This window comes from Canis aureus, chromosome 4 (genome assembly GCF_053574225.1).
Source record: "Canis aureus isolate CA01 chromosome 4, VMU_Caureus_v.1.0, whole genome shotgun sequence".
Lineage (NCBI taxonomy): Eukaryota > Metazoa > Chordata > Mammalia > Carnivora > Canidae > Canis > Canis aureus.
This window is the reverse complement of record NC_135614.1, coordinates 27,399,750-27,415,997: the sequence shown is the minus strand read 5'-3', so window position 1 is coordinate 27,415,997 and position 16,248 is coordinate 27,399,750. Positions and strand designations below refer to the sequence as shown.

Below are 16,248 nucleotides of genomic sequence, written 5' to 3'. Positions count from 1 at the left end.
TCCAAGTTTGCATTTGTATCTACAATTAGATCAATGTTGCTACTTTGTCAAAAACTAGTGGAAAAAGATGACTGGGGACTTACTGGTGATATAAATGATGCCTTCAAGCCAAGAGAAGGCCAAATGAAGTCAGATTCATGTTAAATAAAAAGATTTTTACAGAGAAGAGTGGAAAGAGGGCTGATGTAGGCCCGTGAACTCCTAAAACCCAAGGCAACAGCAGTCAGCCCACCGTGGTGTTGAAAGCAGTGGCCTAATTTCAACAAAACATCATCCATCTCATTCAATTGTTTCAGTGGTGTCACGGTGGGGGTTTTTTCTTCTATGCACTTAAACCATCTCTTTATTTGGGAGATAGGTCTCTCTGAACTTAGGAAAAATTCTATCTGGTTATGTGTTTGTATATATAAGCAGCATTGCAGTAAAAACAGGATCAACATTATGGGCTCATGGGAAGTTTTTTTTTTTTTTAAAGTAGGCTTCACCAAACTTAGAGAAGTACCATGTGACTCACATTCCAGGAACTACTTCTTGTTACGGCTGTCTTTAGAAACTGAAGAGGGGCAGGATGCTACAAAGGCCCTAAACTCCAGGGTTGCCACACAGAGCTCCTGGCCTAGGAGGTTTAGGACATGGGGGATGAACACCCCAGGAGTACTTTCGTAGTCTGTCCTCTCATTAGGGATTGCCTTTGAGCCATTTGGAGTGGGCTAAAAGCAAGAGGTACAGGAAAACCAAGTTAGGGACATGGGGGAAGAGAGGCGGCACAGGAAAGTTCTTAGCCCTACTGTGGAGTGCTTCATGAAGTTGGAAGAAGCTACACCCAAAGAATGCTGGGTCTGAAATGCAGAGACCTAGGGACTGGTGCGGGGAAGGGGCCATTCTTGGGCAGAGGTCCCCTCCTCCAGCTCCTCCCTCTGAAGGCAGGCAGGTTAAATCCCCAAAATCCTTTTCCCTGCCATCGAAATGTACCCATCATTTTTTTTTTAAGATTTTATTTATTTATTCGAGGGGGGGAGGCAGAGACACAGACAGAGGGAGAAGCAGGCTCCATGCAGGGAGCCTGATGTGGGACTTGATCCCAGGACCCCAGGATCATGCCCTGGGCCGAAGGCAGGCGCCAAACCCCCGAGCCACCCAGGGATCCCCTGTACCCATCATTTTTAACCTTTCCCACAGGCTGGTCTGTCCCTGGCCTGCTCACTTCTGAACTCTGAGAAGGTGGAAACATTTGCCCAAAGTAACCTCAAAAATCTAACCGTGCCTGACGCTACCTCCCTTAGGCAATCCAAGGGGAGAGCTTCAAAACCTCAGAGCTATTTCTCTAGAGCATGCAAGGAAAGGTGAGAAGAGGGTTGGCTTAATCAGAGGTTAGAAAGAGAAACCTGGCTTTTCCAGAAGGTAAAAGCCACCTGGGCCCAGCATCCCTCCAGCAATGACTAAGAACACCTGAGGCTTCACTACAGGGCTGAAAGCAAGTGAGGCTAGGTGTCTGTCACCCAGAGTTGAAACTGGAATGTTGCCATTCCTCACAGACACCTGTTCAAAAAGTCAGGTGCCGAATGAGCTCTTGCCATTTGTGACAACATGGATGGACCTAGAGGATATTATGCTAGGTGACATAAGTCACAGAAAGAAACACCATAGGATTTCACTTGCATGTGGAATCTAAAAAATGAACAAAAAACAAAAATGGACTCAAATACAAGAGAACAAATTGGTGCTTGCCAGAGGGGACGAGGAGAGGAGGATAGGCAAAATAGGTGAAGGGGGTTAAGGGGTACAAAGTGCCAGTTATAAAATAAGTCATGAGGATGAGAAAGTACAGCTTAGGGAATATAGTCAATAATATTGTAATAACGTTGTATGGTAACAGCTGGTAACTACACTTGTGGTGAGCAAAGTATAATGTACGGGATTGTCGAAGCACTGTTGTACACCTGAAACTAATAAAACATTGTCTATCAATCATATAATACACTAAAAAAAAAGAAATCAGGTGCCGAAATAAAACCAGAGGACTTTAGCCTTCTACCTGCCTTGAATAAGGGCCCTCTGCTTAGGATCCAGAGGCAGTCTGCAGTGTGGCCCCCAAACTTAGAGCCTCCCCGGAATGCAGTCTTTGGCAGGACCTAGGTATTTCTGCCATCCTGGACTCCTTAAAAAAATAAACCACACACAGGCCCCTAAACTTTAAATTTTTCAACTTTGGGGGATCCCTGGGTGGCTCAGCGGTTTAGTGCCTGCCTTTGGCCCAGGGCGTGATCTTGCAGTCCTGGGATCGAGTCCTGAGTCAGGCTCCCAGCATGGAGCCTGCTTCTCCCTCCTCCTGGGTCTCTGCCTCTCTCTCTCTCTCTCTCTCTCTCTCTCTCTCTATCATAAATAAATAAATCTTTAAAAATAAATAAATAAATTTTTCAACTTCATTCATGTAAAGGGGAATATATTAAGAGGTTTTCTTTGACCAAAGTTACTTTCTCCTGACTATGAGGTCACACACTTTTAATGCGCCCCCAAAACTACCATTAGCTGTGGGCATGGATGACTCTACCTGAGGGAGGACCGGCCCTGCTGGCCAAAGCGTTGAGCGCTAGAGACAGAGGAGGCGTAGGGGGCCTGGTGCACCGAGGGGGCCTAGTTGGCCTAGGGGGCCTGGTCGACCTAGGGGGCCTTCCCCTCTTCCCCCACGCCCAGGGGGTGTGCCGGCCCGAAGGGGGGCTGAGGGGGCGGGCCTGGGCACCTGAAAGAGTCGCCAGCACCGGACACAGCAGCCCCCTGAGCCTGGGCGAGGAGCCCTTCCTAACCTCGGGGCGGCCCCTTGCCCCCAGCACTCCCTCTCCCCAAACCGACTGCCCCCAGCGGGGGCGGGGCTCGTCCTGGCGGACTTACTTGAGTTCCACTGACCACGAGCCCGGCCATGACGACCGGACGGACGCGCGGCGCGGAGCACCGAGTGGGGGCGCGGAGCACCGAGCGCGGAGCACCCAGCACGGAGCGCGGAGCACCGAGCGCGGAGCACCCAGCGCGGCGGCGGCGGGCGGCCCGGCGGGGCGCGCAGTTCCGCACTAGGCAGTCAGCTGACCCGGCGGAAGCCCGAGGCGCCGGCCGGGTGCTGGGACCCGGGTCAGCTGCGCGCCCTGCGCCGCGGCCCCCGCGCAGGTGAACCGAGGCTCGCCCCCAGGTGGCCCCCGGCGCCCCGCGCCCCGACGCGATCGCCCTGGACCCCCGACCGCCCCCGGGCGCCCCGGACCCCGTCGCCGCGGGCGGGGCCAGGGGAACAGGAGCACCCCCCACCCCAAGCTCCACGCGCGCAGCCCCACTCGTTAGTGGGGGCGGCCCGGGGAGGGGGCTCCGCGCCAGGGGCGCCGGGTCGAGCCGTTAGCTAGCCCGGGGCGCGGCCGCTCCTCTGTTTCGCAATCCAGGTTACATAACTGCCGCGACCGCGGGGCGGGGGCGTGGACCCAAGTCCCCTCCCCGCCTTGGAGGGGCAGCGGCACACGGGGAGGTGGAAAGGACACCTGGTGGGGGGGCGGGAGGAAGGGGCGATCGGATTTCCCTACGAATAGCTAACAGCCCCCCAGCTGACAGGGATAAGCCCTCGAGAAGGGGAGTCAGTGGTGTCCCCAAAATTTCAGGTTTCTCGGATTCTCTCCCTCTTATTTGTGAAGCTCCAAGTCACCCATGCGGTCAGATTCCGCATCCACACCCCCGCCCCCACGCACACCCACTCGGCTGCAAGCGAAAGGTGGCCTTTACTGCCTCCTGCACCAGGTTGGGTGGGCAGCTCCTGTCTGTCCTCAACTGAAAGGAACCACATTTTCTCCCTGTGAATTTTTGCCTTCGTGCCTCCATCCCCAGGATGCAGGAAGCTATTACCACATACCACTTCATTGTCACATTATCACCAGAGTCGGCCTAGCCTTGACTGGCCGCTCCCCCGCTCCCTCCTTCCCTCCCACCTGTGAGTACCGGCCCCATCCAAACAGAAGGGGAAACTAAGTCCTGAGTGCCAGGCTCCAGGTCTGACGCCCTGCATTGCAGTTACCTCAATTCAGTAGACCCCACTGATGATTGTAGCTCCCACCGCTGTTGAGGAGGGTGTTCCCAGGGCTTTTGTTTTCATTGCTCCGTGTGTCTAAACAGCACTTAGAAACCCCTGTTTGTGCAGCTGATGATAATTACGATCGTGGTTAAGCATATTGTGGCTATCATCATTGTCTCTCGGGCCTGGTGCCAACACATTGTAATGTGGGCCCTTCTTGTCAGCATCCTGATGAGCGGTGTTGACCTCTGAGGGCTGACCTGCCTGCCCCTCTCTCTGCTGGGAGGAGCAGACATAGCAGAAGGGAACTCTAAGAACAGAGACTTGGCTGTGTTTACTTTGAGGGGATTCAGGAAATGCTGCAACAAAAGGTCCTACAGGCCAAAAAAGGCGGCTTGCCCTCCAGAGATAAGGGGGATCAAAGGGAATCTTCCAAGGCCTTCTGCCCCACAGACCAGCTCCTCATGCTCCTCTCTCCTCTGCTGGATGCAGCCTCTCTGGTCCATTGTCCACTTTTGTCTGCCTTTCCTGCCCAAAAGGAGGAAGTGGACCCAGGCCCTGACAGTCCTGATACACTGCCCTCTCCACCTTCCACCTTGGCCTTCCTAGAAGGAAGGGGAGAGGACTGGCAGGAGAGGGCATGTGGAAACAGGCTTAAACCTACTCACAGATGAAATGGGAACATACACACTCTCACCCCAGCAGGAAGGTGCTTGAGGTCATCTCATCCGTGCCCCCGCATCCATACACAGCTGTGTCTTCTGAGCACAGACTGTTTTGTGGACACTCTGCCAATGACGCCAAAGTAGGCAGGGATCTTTTCTACCTTTCCAGGCCTTCCTCACTATTTTTTCCTTCCTCTGCACAGTGCTGGAGTGATCATCCTAAAAGCCTGATTGGACCCACCCACCTGAAATCTTTCAATGCTCCCAATCAGCTAATAACACAGCCCAAAATTTCCAATGTCACTCAAGGTCTTTTAGAATCCTTTCATCCCCTACCCCTCCCACTTCTCCCATCCTCTGCCTGGCTTTTAGCTGTTTTGCGCCCCCACCCCTCTTGTCTCCGATAGGTGATCACACCGAGGGGGCCAGGTGACTAGGTAAGGGACAGACAATTGGGGAAATCACAAAAAAATGAGGCTAGCTCAGATTGACGTGGGCTTTGAAATGTAAGCTGGTAACATAGAACTACTGAAAGCTCTTGAGCAGAGGAGAAATTTGTTGAATTTGGCGGGGAAGGGCTCCTCTAAAACCAGACTGGATTCACCTCCCCTTACTGCCTTCAGCTTAGGAAGTTATCTTCAGAAGAGAAGAACAAGTAGGAGGGAGAAGAACAGGAAAGGAGGGAGAAGAAGAAGGATCTGTATCTCTGGGTCAAAGAAAATCGGAAGAGGCGGGTTGAGGACATCCTGCTACTTCCTCATCATTTTCTTGAGCAAAAAGGACAATTAAATAACAAAGGTAAAGTTCTTCAGGTAATATGGCCCTCCCTTTGGAAGGGGGAGAGAGCAAAGGAATGCTGAGATAAGGTTGGCCCAGGAGGTGAATAAATGATTCCTTCCCAACACAGGAAGTTTACAAAAGTGAACAGCGGAGACACATCTTGCTTGGGGCTTCATCTTGAACACATCTCTTTCCACTTTGGCCCCAGAAGCATGGAGGGGAAGAGACGGCTCAAGAGGTCATCCAGGTTCTTTTTCAGTTCCCTCCTGCCATTCCAGTGGGCAACTGAGAGTGAGCTGCAGTAGACCCCTGCCTCAACCCATTTTCTCCCACAGCTCTTCTGCCCCAGCTTCCAAAGACTAGGCACTCAGGGTGTACATAATGAAGACATACACTTCAGGAAAGATGTGTGCTCAGACATCTGCAGTACTATGTCAACAAGAAGCCCTGTAATTGTGATCCTATTTCCTGTACCCAAAATTGAGACAGGTACCCCAACGTGTATAGTATATTCATGGGGACTACAGAACAGAAAGTTCAAATCAGATCTGGGCAACTAATCCTGAGCCTATGAATTCTGGAGCTCTAACACTTGCAAATGGAGAGTGAGAAGGTTCGACACCACTAGACATTTCTTTATCACCCTTGATGAAGAGGGCAATATTTTATTCCTACTGTCATCTTTGTTATTATTATCCTTTGGCAGAAAAGGCCCTTCCCCCTAGAGTTCTTCCTCCATCGCATTCCTGCGGACAAAAAGGAAAATCCTGTTTATTTGCAATCAAGGGAGTTGATTCTGGGGTCGTCCAGAACCAGTGAAACAGGAACTGATTTCTTAAAATCTCCAACTCTGCATCACCAGTGGAGAGGACAGGGCCAGTTAACAAAGTTTTATTAGCATTCCTACCTATCCTTAGTCGAATTTCTATTCAGCCTGGCCTCATTTCTTTCAGGCCCAACCCCTGGGCAGGTTAAGATGATTGCTGTAATTAATCATGCCCCAGCCCCTAGTTCAGACTCACCACATTCAGATTTCAATTAAAAAAAAAAAAAATCTGGAGGTCTGCATACAAAATGGTCTTTGTTGCTGAAGCAGCCTCCTTTCAGTCTAAAAGAGGGAGTTTAGGAAAGAGGAGAGGTTTCCAGGGCCCTTGCTGCAATATTTGCATGTTTGTGAGAGATTAAGGATGATCTAGATTCCAAAACACCTCCCTGATCTCCCAACCAGAACAAATTACATTTTAAAATATATACATTAAATGCAATCATAATGTTTGGCATGATTATTCATGGCATAAATGTTAGTTTATTATTAGTGTATACTATTATAATTATCATTGCCATTAATTCTCAGTGCCTGAGTTCCCTGCTCTTCGGATCTTAAAAGATACTGTGACTATTGTTTCTATTAAAATGCAAACATTAGCAGGGAGTGGGGAAGGGAGTAGGTTTGAGAAAGGTGGGTGGGAGAGGGGTTTCTGCTTTTCACTGCATATGTTCTGTGATTTTTGCAACATGCATTACCCTGCCTTTGTAATTAAAAAATAATGGAGGAGATTGGATGGAAGGGTCAGGAAAAGAGAAGTCATAGTTGGAACTGCTACCTGGTAATCTCTTAGCATTATTTTCACAAATCCTGAAAACAGCAATTTGCCAGGAACTTGCTGGATGCTCCCAGTCCTTGGGGGGGGGGGGGGGGCAGAAGGGAGGTTATCTCTGGTTTTTGAGGACAGAGGCTCATAGTGGACTTTTGAGAAGGAAAAAGAACATGGACCAGAAGAACCTGTTCAACTTCATACTGTCCTGTGGGGGAGAGAGAAGCATGTCCAAGTGCCAGATTCCCAACTTGGCTTGGAGAGGTTCTATCATTTAGAGGTTGATAAGCCTCCCCACCCCCCAATTAAAATGTACAGGACTGGGGCACCTGGGTGGCTCAGCAGTTGAGCGGCTGCCTTCAGCTCAGGGCATGATCCCGGGGTCCTAGGATCAAGTCCCGCATCGGGCTTCCCGCAGGGAGCCTGCTTCTCCCTCTCTGCCTGTGTCTCTGCCTCTTTCTCTCTCTGTCTCTCATGAATAAGAAAATAAAATCTTTTTTTAAAAATTAAAAATTGAAAAAATGTGTAGGACTCAGCAGATGAGATTCTGATTCCACAGATGCAGCCCTCACATGTATATTTTCTCAAGTACCCCCAGGTAATTTGGACTGTGGCCACCAGACTCACTGCTTTAGAAATCATTTACTGCAACTACTGATTGAGGAAACTGAGGCCAAAGGCACGGAAGGGGCTTGTCTCAGGTTGCCCAGCACAGGAGCAGCTGACCCTGGGCCAGAATTCTCATCTTCTGAAGGAAATAAAATGGGACTTCTACTACATCCCAGTAAGAAGAGGGTGAAGAGACTGGGGAAGAGCACCAGAAAGGTGCCATTTCACATCTAATCACTTCTTGTCACGTCGTAACCATCTTCCTCATACCAAGCCCCATACTGATAGATCAGAAATAACATTTTCAAAGTTATATCTTCAAGGAAATGGCTGTTAATGTTCTTCTTCTCCTTTTAGAGCACTGAGGAATACATATTAATTTTCTCTCTACTTATATTGCCTATTTGCAAATTGTATTCACTACCCAGTGCTCCAATTTGTCCTACCCCTGAAGAGATTATGATGAATAAATGTGTTCCTGGAAATAAAGTAAAATACAAAATTTGTCACTGAGATTTATTTTTATAATTATTTACAGGGATTATTTTAGAATATATGGGGGGCAATAATAATAATGCACACAAGAGGGTTTTGCCATGATTTACCAATATTAATTCAGAGTCTCTTCCCACTTCTCCGAAAGGACCCCCAGCTCTCTCTCCATAGCTCTAAGCCAGGGGCAAAGCAAGTCTCAGTTGGACTTGTATCACCAGTATCGGAAAGCTGAGGGTCAGATGAAGTGCTGGGCAAGTCTTGTAGTGGCCAGTAGCCTGGCCTACAAGTCCTGGGTTTGAGACCTAGTTTTGCTATTATTAACTGGGTGCCCTTTGCTGAATCCTTCCATTTCTGAGGTCCTCAGTTTTCTTAAATGTAAACTAACTGACCTAAGGAGCAATTTGCTACTAAAATAAAAACACAAGTAAGTATGTGCATCTCCCCAAAATAAGGAGAGGGAATGTGCTCATTGATAAATATTTCTTGATACCTACTAGGTGTCAGGTACAGACAATAAGGAACAAGACAGATACAAATTTATTCCCCTAAGGCTTATATTCTGGCAGGAGGACACAGGTAACAAGTAAATAAATAATATAATTTCAAGTCTGTGAAATGCATAATTTCAGGTAGCACTGTGATATGCCATGAAGATAAAAGCAGATAATGTGAAGTAGTGATGGAGGGCAGGGGGGCTGATTTGGATACAATGTCCAAGGTCTCTGATAGCTGTTCAGAGCATTTCACCTGTGAAATCCTTGATGGGCAGACTTTACCCACATGAGCCAGATTTTACCACATGAGCCAGACTTTAGCCCCTCTCACAAAGCTTTCTGATGCACAAACTGCATAGCCTCAGATGGGTAAGGGAGTGTTCTGGGAAGGCTTCTCTAAGAGGAGCAACATTTGGGAGGAAATCTGAGTAATAACATGGAGCCAACCACAAGAAGACTCGGGAGAAAGATCCTCCAAGCAGATAGAACAGCAAATGCAAAAGTTATTAGTGTTCTCCTAGTCTCATGTTATTGTGTTGCCATTTTGCTTATGCCTGAGTAGTGAACTTGAGCTCAGGTGCTTCCCAGGGCACAGTGTCACTCCAGCCAGAAAGAGGAATATCCCAGGTGTAGCCACACCAGCCTTTGGATTGCTGCTCAGCTCCAAAGTACAGGTGGGCGGAAGCCTCAAGATGCTGCAGCTGCAAGCAGAGGCACTCATGGGGCATTCACAGAGGCTCTACAGTCCTAATAAGTATGGTTTTCTTGGAGAAGAAAACATGGAAGGATCACTGACTTTTATACATGACCTCACTGGCACAGACTCTCACAGACACACAAAAGCACATAAACCTATGAGTAAGTGGATAGGCACACAGGCCAATGTTGGATTCATGGGTTCCATCTCATCACTACAGTCTGAACTCTGAACCCCAATCTGGGACACTCTGGGTCTCCCATCTACTGTAGTAGCTACCAGTGGCCAGTAGAGAATACAGAAATTTTAAATAATCAGTACTTAGATTAGAACCTGGAGTGTTTATAGCTTATGCTGAGGTACTAGAAATTCATTCATTCGATTCATTCATTCAAAAAATATTTACTAAGTGCCTGCTCTGTGCTTGACACTAATCTAAATTCTGGGGACAGAGCAGTAGAGAACGTTTCTATCCTTGTGGCTCTTAATTCCAGTGTAAGGAGAGATAATAAGCAAATACCAAATATGTCAGGTGATGATAAGGTCTGTGGTGAACAATAGAGCACAGAAAGTGGATAAGAAGTCCCAGGGGGTAGATGGGGTGATCGGGGAAGGCCCGGTTAAGAAAGTGATATTTAAGCCAAGACCTGTAGGAAACGAGGGAGAACCAGGTGCACATCTAGGAGGAAAATGTTCCAGGCAGCTAGAACAGCAAGTGCAAAGGCCCGGAGGCAAAAGAGTGCCTGGCAGGTTTGGAAACAGCAAGGATGTCAGGGTGGCTAGAGTGGAACAAACAAGAGGAAGAATAATGCAAGTGAAATCAGAAGGCAGGGTATGGTGTGAGGAGGGGAAGCAGATCATCTAGGGCCTGATAGACTAAGACTAGGATTTGGGGCTTGTTCTCCAAGTAAGATGGGGAGCCTTGAATAAAGGACCCATATTTTGTAAAAACTGCTCTGGCTGTTGTATTGAGAATAGACCATGGAGAAGGAAGATTAGAAACAGAGAGAGCAGACTATGTATGGTAGGATTCCTGAAGACAGTGAAGAGTGCCTACATATATTTTCAAGACGACATCAACAGAATTTTCTGATGAATTGGACATGGAGAGCATGAGAAACACAGGAGACAAGAGTAACTCCAAGGTTTGACCTGAGCAACTGGAAAGATGAAGTTGTCATACTGAAATGGATGAGCAAGTTAGCAGATGGAAGAACCAGGGGATCACTTTTGGACCTAAGAAGTTTGAGATGTGGGATGCCTGGGTGGCTCAGTGGTTGAGTGTCTGCCTTTGGCCCAGGGCATGATCCTGGAGTCCCAGGATTGAGTCCCGCATCGGGCTCCCTGCATGGAGCCTGCTTCTCCCTCGGCCTGTGTCTCTGCCTCTCTATCTCTCATGAATAAATAAGTAAAATATAAAAAAAAAAAAAAGATGAAGAAGAAGTTTGGGATGCTTCTGAGACATACAAGCAGAAAGGCCAAAGAGCCAGTCCGTACACAAATGTAGACTTAAGGAAGCAGATATGAACTAGAGTCCTCAGCTTCTAGATGGCATCTAACGCCACGAGACAGGATGAAAATGATCTGGAGATTAGGTCCTAGAGCATTGACAGTGAGAGGTCAAGGAGAAGGAGAGAAACCACAGAAACTGAGAATGAGCAGCTACAGAGGTAAGGAAGAACCAAAACAAGTCAGACTCTAGAAGCCAAGAAAAAAATGATTAAAAAAAAAAAAAGATGAGGTTCTAACATAAGGACAAATTCAGCCAAGGCCCACCAGGGAATGCTGAAAGCACTGGGTGAACAGGAAATTCACAGAGTACCTATAAATTACAAACGGGAAATGTACCTTTACAGTGGAGGGATCTGGTGGTCACAACCCTACCCAAGAACCCAAACTTCACATCTCCCAGGGTGAAGCCTGATAATATGGGCCTCTAGTGTGATGCAATGGGAAGTACACACTACTCACATGCTATTCTTGCCAAAATGTCTACCCAGAATCTACTCATGAGGAAAGAGACAAATCTAGAAGTGAAACATTCTTCAAGATAACTGAGCTACACTGTCCAAAATGTCAATACCATGGGGGGGAGGGGGCGCAGGGAAGAATGTTTTAGATAAAAATGGACTAAAACATGACAACCAAGAGCAATGCGTGATCTTTTCTTGGATACTGAAACTAGGGGAAAGAAAAACCACTAAAAAGACCTTTTAGTGACAATCATGAACGTTTACCTTTGAGCCATTTCATGATGTTACTGGTGATATTAAATTAATATAGCTTTTCTTAGGTGCACTAATTGTATTGCGATTTCATAAGAGAATTTTTTTTTCTTAGGAGATGCAAGCTGAAGAAATCAAGTTGCCTACAGCTTCCAAATGGTTCAGAAAAAAATAATGCTAAAAAAAAAGAAAAAAGAATGTGTGTGTGTGTGCGTTTCTAAGAGAGAGAACATGGTAACATGTGAGCAGCTGATCAGTCTAGGTGAAGGGAAATGGGCATTCATTATCCAGTTCTTTACATTTTTTTTATAAGTTTGAAAAATTTTATAAATAAAATATTAAGGAATAAGAGGGAAAATAGAGTGCTACTCAAGGTCAAGTAAGTTGAGGACAAGTAATTAACCATTGAATTTAACAGCAGGGACGTCATCAGCAACTTGAAGACAGGAAGGGAGCAAAAGAGGCAGGCAGGGGCCAGACCAGAAAGACCTACATAAGCCTCACTTTGAGCACAATGGGAGTAAAGTGGATACATTTGTTTTCTAGGGCAACAGGCCTGACAATAGTAGGAAAGCTGACTGGAAGAGGAGAACAGGGTCAGGAACCTGTCCTCACAGGCTCTGAAAGTACACCTGACCCCCATGAAGGGTAGAGAGGGCCTGAAGGGAGAGACTGCAGCCCAATTGCCAGGACTTGATGTCTATTTGCCAGGCAAGGATGGAGGAGCCAAGATGGTACCATTTAGCAATGTACACATTGGGGGGTGGGGGACTCCATGCAATTAAAAAGTACATATGTGCTGTACCATCCTACAGAGAGGAAGCAGCAGATAGGACACTCTAGAACCAACAGCCACATGTGACAATGTAAATGCAGCGAACTTGAGGACCTGCTGAATCATTCTCTCACTGCGCTCAGTGTATCTGACAGTGTGAGCCAAGTTCAGTGTGTTGGGTGTGACAGTGACCTGGTGATGTCTTTGTTCATGAAGTCTCACCCTGGGAATCCCTCTCCCCATAATCCCTTCTATGTCTTGCTCACCCTTGTTGACAAGCTTTCTCCAATGATCCAGCCCTCAGTGACTGCTCCAGGGTCTGAAACATCATTGTAAAGACTCTTACACGTGCCTGGCATTGACTCCTGCTATCTGGTGTTGTTATATACATTCGTATCTGTCCTAACTAGGTGGACAACTCCTTGAGTATAGAGAACCCAGTTTATATGGCAAGGTATTCTCAACTTTGCCCAGAATAGGTGATCTATAAACTGAAGAAGACAGGGAGAGAGGGAGGGAGAAAATGAAGGCCATAGCCTAACACTTCCCCTAAAAGCTCACCATGCTGACCCCAAGCCCTGGGATCACACTTTTCACTTCTATAGGTTGGAGTGGAGTTACTCGGAGGCCATTGCTTTCAAGCCCCCCAATTCCCGAGTTAGAACCTCTGGTAAGAAGCCTCCCTGAAACAGCCTACAGTGCTCTCTCCTGAAGCTGTTTGCAGTAAGTGACTCACCCAATTAAGAGCATCTACATAACAAAGCCTCACCGGGCTGCAGAGGTCACAGAGACTGTGAAGTGTGTCTTTAGTGTGTGCAGCAGAGAAGGTTCACTAATTACCAGTCATTTCCACCCCTCAAGAGCCTGTCAGCCTTTGAGATGCAGGGGATAAAAGAATCCCCAAATTCCCACCCCACACCAATCATTTCTCCCTCCCATACCCTCCCCTGCATTTCAAACCTGTGACTAATAAGTGCCAGGGATGGGCCTCTGCCCACCTGACTCAGAGGAGGAAGGAGAAAAAAAGAAGTTGCTTTGATTGGGAGCATTTTTCAGTAAAAGGAAACTGGGAAGAGCATGGAAGCAAGGAAACTTCTGAAGGCACTGCATCATTGTCTCCATTCAACAAGCAAACAAACAGAAGTATTGTCTTTTCCCTATTTATAAAGGCAACAAATGTTTGCAGTAGAAACTACAGGTGAGCAAGAAGAAAGTTAAAATCACCCACGAGCCCATTCCCTAAGTGACCAGTGGTTGGTTACATAGACACCCTGGCAGCCTGCACTCTAGGTGACACGCATTAACTGTGGGTGTGTGTGCACGTCCCTATTCTTTCATAACCAGCTTTATTCATTTAACGATAGATCTCTAACATCTCTGCCCTTGGATACATGGAAAGGATGGTAGAGCTCACAGGGATGCTGAACTGAGCTTCCAGAGAAGGTGAGTTTGGACCTTAGAGCTTGAGAGGGAGGCATTTCCAGAACTTCTTAAGCTGAAGGAGGCCACTGTGAGGCAGGAAAGAGCAGTGACTTTGGAATGGGGGCAAATGACTTCCTCTCTACGAACCTCAGTTTCCTCATCTGTAAAATGGGAATAACAGTACATGTCTTCTAGGACTGTTGTGAGGATTAAAAGAAACCATGGAAAGGACTACACAGTCATTGGATGTTTTATTATTCATTTTAATAAGGGTTCATTTATGCCTAATTTAACTTAGCCCTCTGCTAGTGTGAGTTAGGAATACAAAGAAGGCATCTGGTTGGGCCTGGAGGATCTTAAAATCTAACTGGGAACTGGAACACGCACACACACACACACAAAGTAAACAATATGAATTTAAATAGCTAATAAAAGATATCATCAATTAGTAGATAGCTAAGTGTCAGATGAGTGGTACTGACTGCACCCCAGGGGGTCAGCAGTAAGAAAGAACGCAGGGGGATCATCATCATCATCATCATCATCATCATCACTTTGAGCACTTTCTATGTGCTGGGCACATGCATTGCCTCATTTAATATACCCATTGGCCTGAGAGGTAGGTACCATTATTACATTAATTTTGCACAAGAGGAAACTGAGACTTCAGAGGGACTAAGAACCTTGCCCCCAAGTCACACATCTAGGAATTGTGGCAGTACTGTTCTTTGGAACCAAGCAGCTGGACCCCAGAGCCCACCACGTGCTGAAGCACTATGATCTACTCAAATGGAGGTAAGGGAGGGGAAGCTGAGCCCTGAGCTAGATGGTACAAGAGGGAGGATGTGTCCCCTTCAACTTTTGTGGTTGGAAGCAGGCCCCGCATTACAACAAACAGGAAGGAGCTTCAGATGATAAGCAGGCAAAAAAGGTCAAAACAAAGCAAAACAAACAAACAAAAGCACCACATGCCCTCTAGACAATAGCTTATGGTGATACTGAGGGTTAAGGGAATGACCAGACTTTATTTACTCCAAGAGACTCTTGGCTACTTGGCTATTCTAAAATACTATCCTTCAAGAATGTTTGAAGGCAAGAGATGCCTGGGTGGTTCAGTGATTGAGCATCTGCCTTCAAGCTCAGGGTGTGATCCCGGAGCACCGGGATTGAGTCCTACATCAGGCTCCCCATGCGGAGCCTGCTTCTCCCTCTGCCTATGTCTCTGCCTCTCTCTGTGTGTCTCTCATTAATAAATAAATAAAATCTTAAAAAAAAAAAAAGGATGTTTGAAGGCGAGTCTGTGATAGGGTTCTATATTTTTTTTGGACTCCTGTGTTAGTATCCCAGTGATGATAACGCCAGTAGAAATAAGATTTGCCAAAGGGGACAGGTAAAGGATATGCTTGACTGCAAATATAGAAATCCCCAATGTCACTGACTTGAACAAAGAGGAATTTGCTATTTCTACTACCACAAAAATTCTGGGGGTGGGTGATTACTGGAGATGGCCCAGTGTCCCAGTGATGCCAGAATTAAGTGTCTCTCTGCCATTCACCTGGACTTTTCGCTGCTACAGCTGTAGATATTATATCCAAGATCATAGAAGGAATAAAAGAGATAGAGAGGAAGGGGAAGTGTCAAAACATCTGCATCATCTCCTTTGATCAGGAAAACAAGAGTGTTTCCCAAAGTTTCCCCTCTAGCTTTGCCACCTCCATACTTGTATTTGTGTCTCAAATGCAAAACTGGGTCACTTGACCATCCCTAGCTGTAAGGATTGGGAAAGACAAAAATAGGATTGTCGTGATTGGTGTAGACACTGGGCCTGGCACTTTGCTACAATGGTAAGCTTAGGAAAAAGGAGGAAGGTGGATATTGAACCATATATCTAAATTCAGGTATCAGACTTGGGCATTGCAGGATTAGAAATTGGATACAAGAGCATGGAGGACAAGGAACTTCTAGGAAGAACTGACACAAAATGGGAAAACACAGGGCATGTGGTAAGAACAAAGAAATTAGATTTGGCTGGGGTATAGGCAGCTGCACTTTTGTAATCTACCCCATGGAAATAAAATCACTGACTGCAAGGATATAGACTCAGGAAATTTTGTTAGTGAGAAAAAAACCCTGATAGCAACCATTATGACTATCAACGGGGGATGGTTGAATATGGGGGTATCTTCATTCTAAGGAATACTATGTGACTAAAAATAAATAAATTACCTCTATATCTATAAACCCATTTGTTTTCAAGAAAGAATGAGGAACAGATAGCTCTAATATTTTCATTGTATACACAAGCAATAACATAATAGTCCCATATATGTGAGCACAGTTCATATGAGCCTGGTGAGTGTGGAGAAAGGGACAGAAGTTACATCCCAGCTGTTAACACTGGATATCTCAGAAGACTGAGTGGGAAATGAGGAGATGGGTGAGATCATAA

At 46.7% G+C, this 16,248-nt stretch overlaps 1 protein-coding gene and 1 long non-coding RNA gene across 13 annotated transcripts in view; one reads left to right on the top strand and one right to left on the bottom strand.

The window, feature by feature from the left end:
* Window positions 1-3,372, bottom strand: part of LRMDA (leucine rich melanocyte differentiation associated) — a 1,018,367-nt gene extending 1,014,995 nt beyond the window's left edge. For 3 of the 12 annotated variants that reach the window (XM_077895114.1, XM_077895120.1, XM_077895124.1), the window contains exon 1: window positions 2,890-3,058. In XM_077895114.1, the coding sequence (XP_077751240.1) occupies window positions 2,890-2,919 (30 nt within the window). In that variant the 5' untranslated portion in view covers window positions 2,920-3,058. Of the gene's footprint in view, window positions 1-2,889 lie in introns of all 12 variants that reach the window. The other 9 variants (XR_013377862.1, XM_077895116.1, XR_013377863.1 and 6 more) reach the window with 6 other exon arrangements.
* On the top strand, window positions 3,267-8,193 carry LOC144312405 (uncharacterized). Its single transcript, XR_013377864.1, has 3 exons — window positions 3,267-3,422; window positions 5,331-5,505; window positions 7,672-8,193. It is a non-coding gene; the product is annotated as an uncharacterized LOC144312405 (long non-coding RNA).
* Window positions 8,194-16,248: the final 8,055 nt, after the last annotated feature.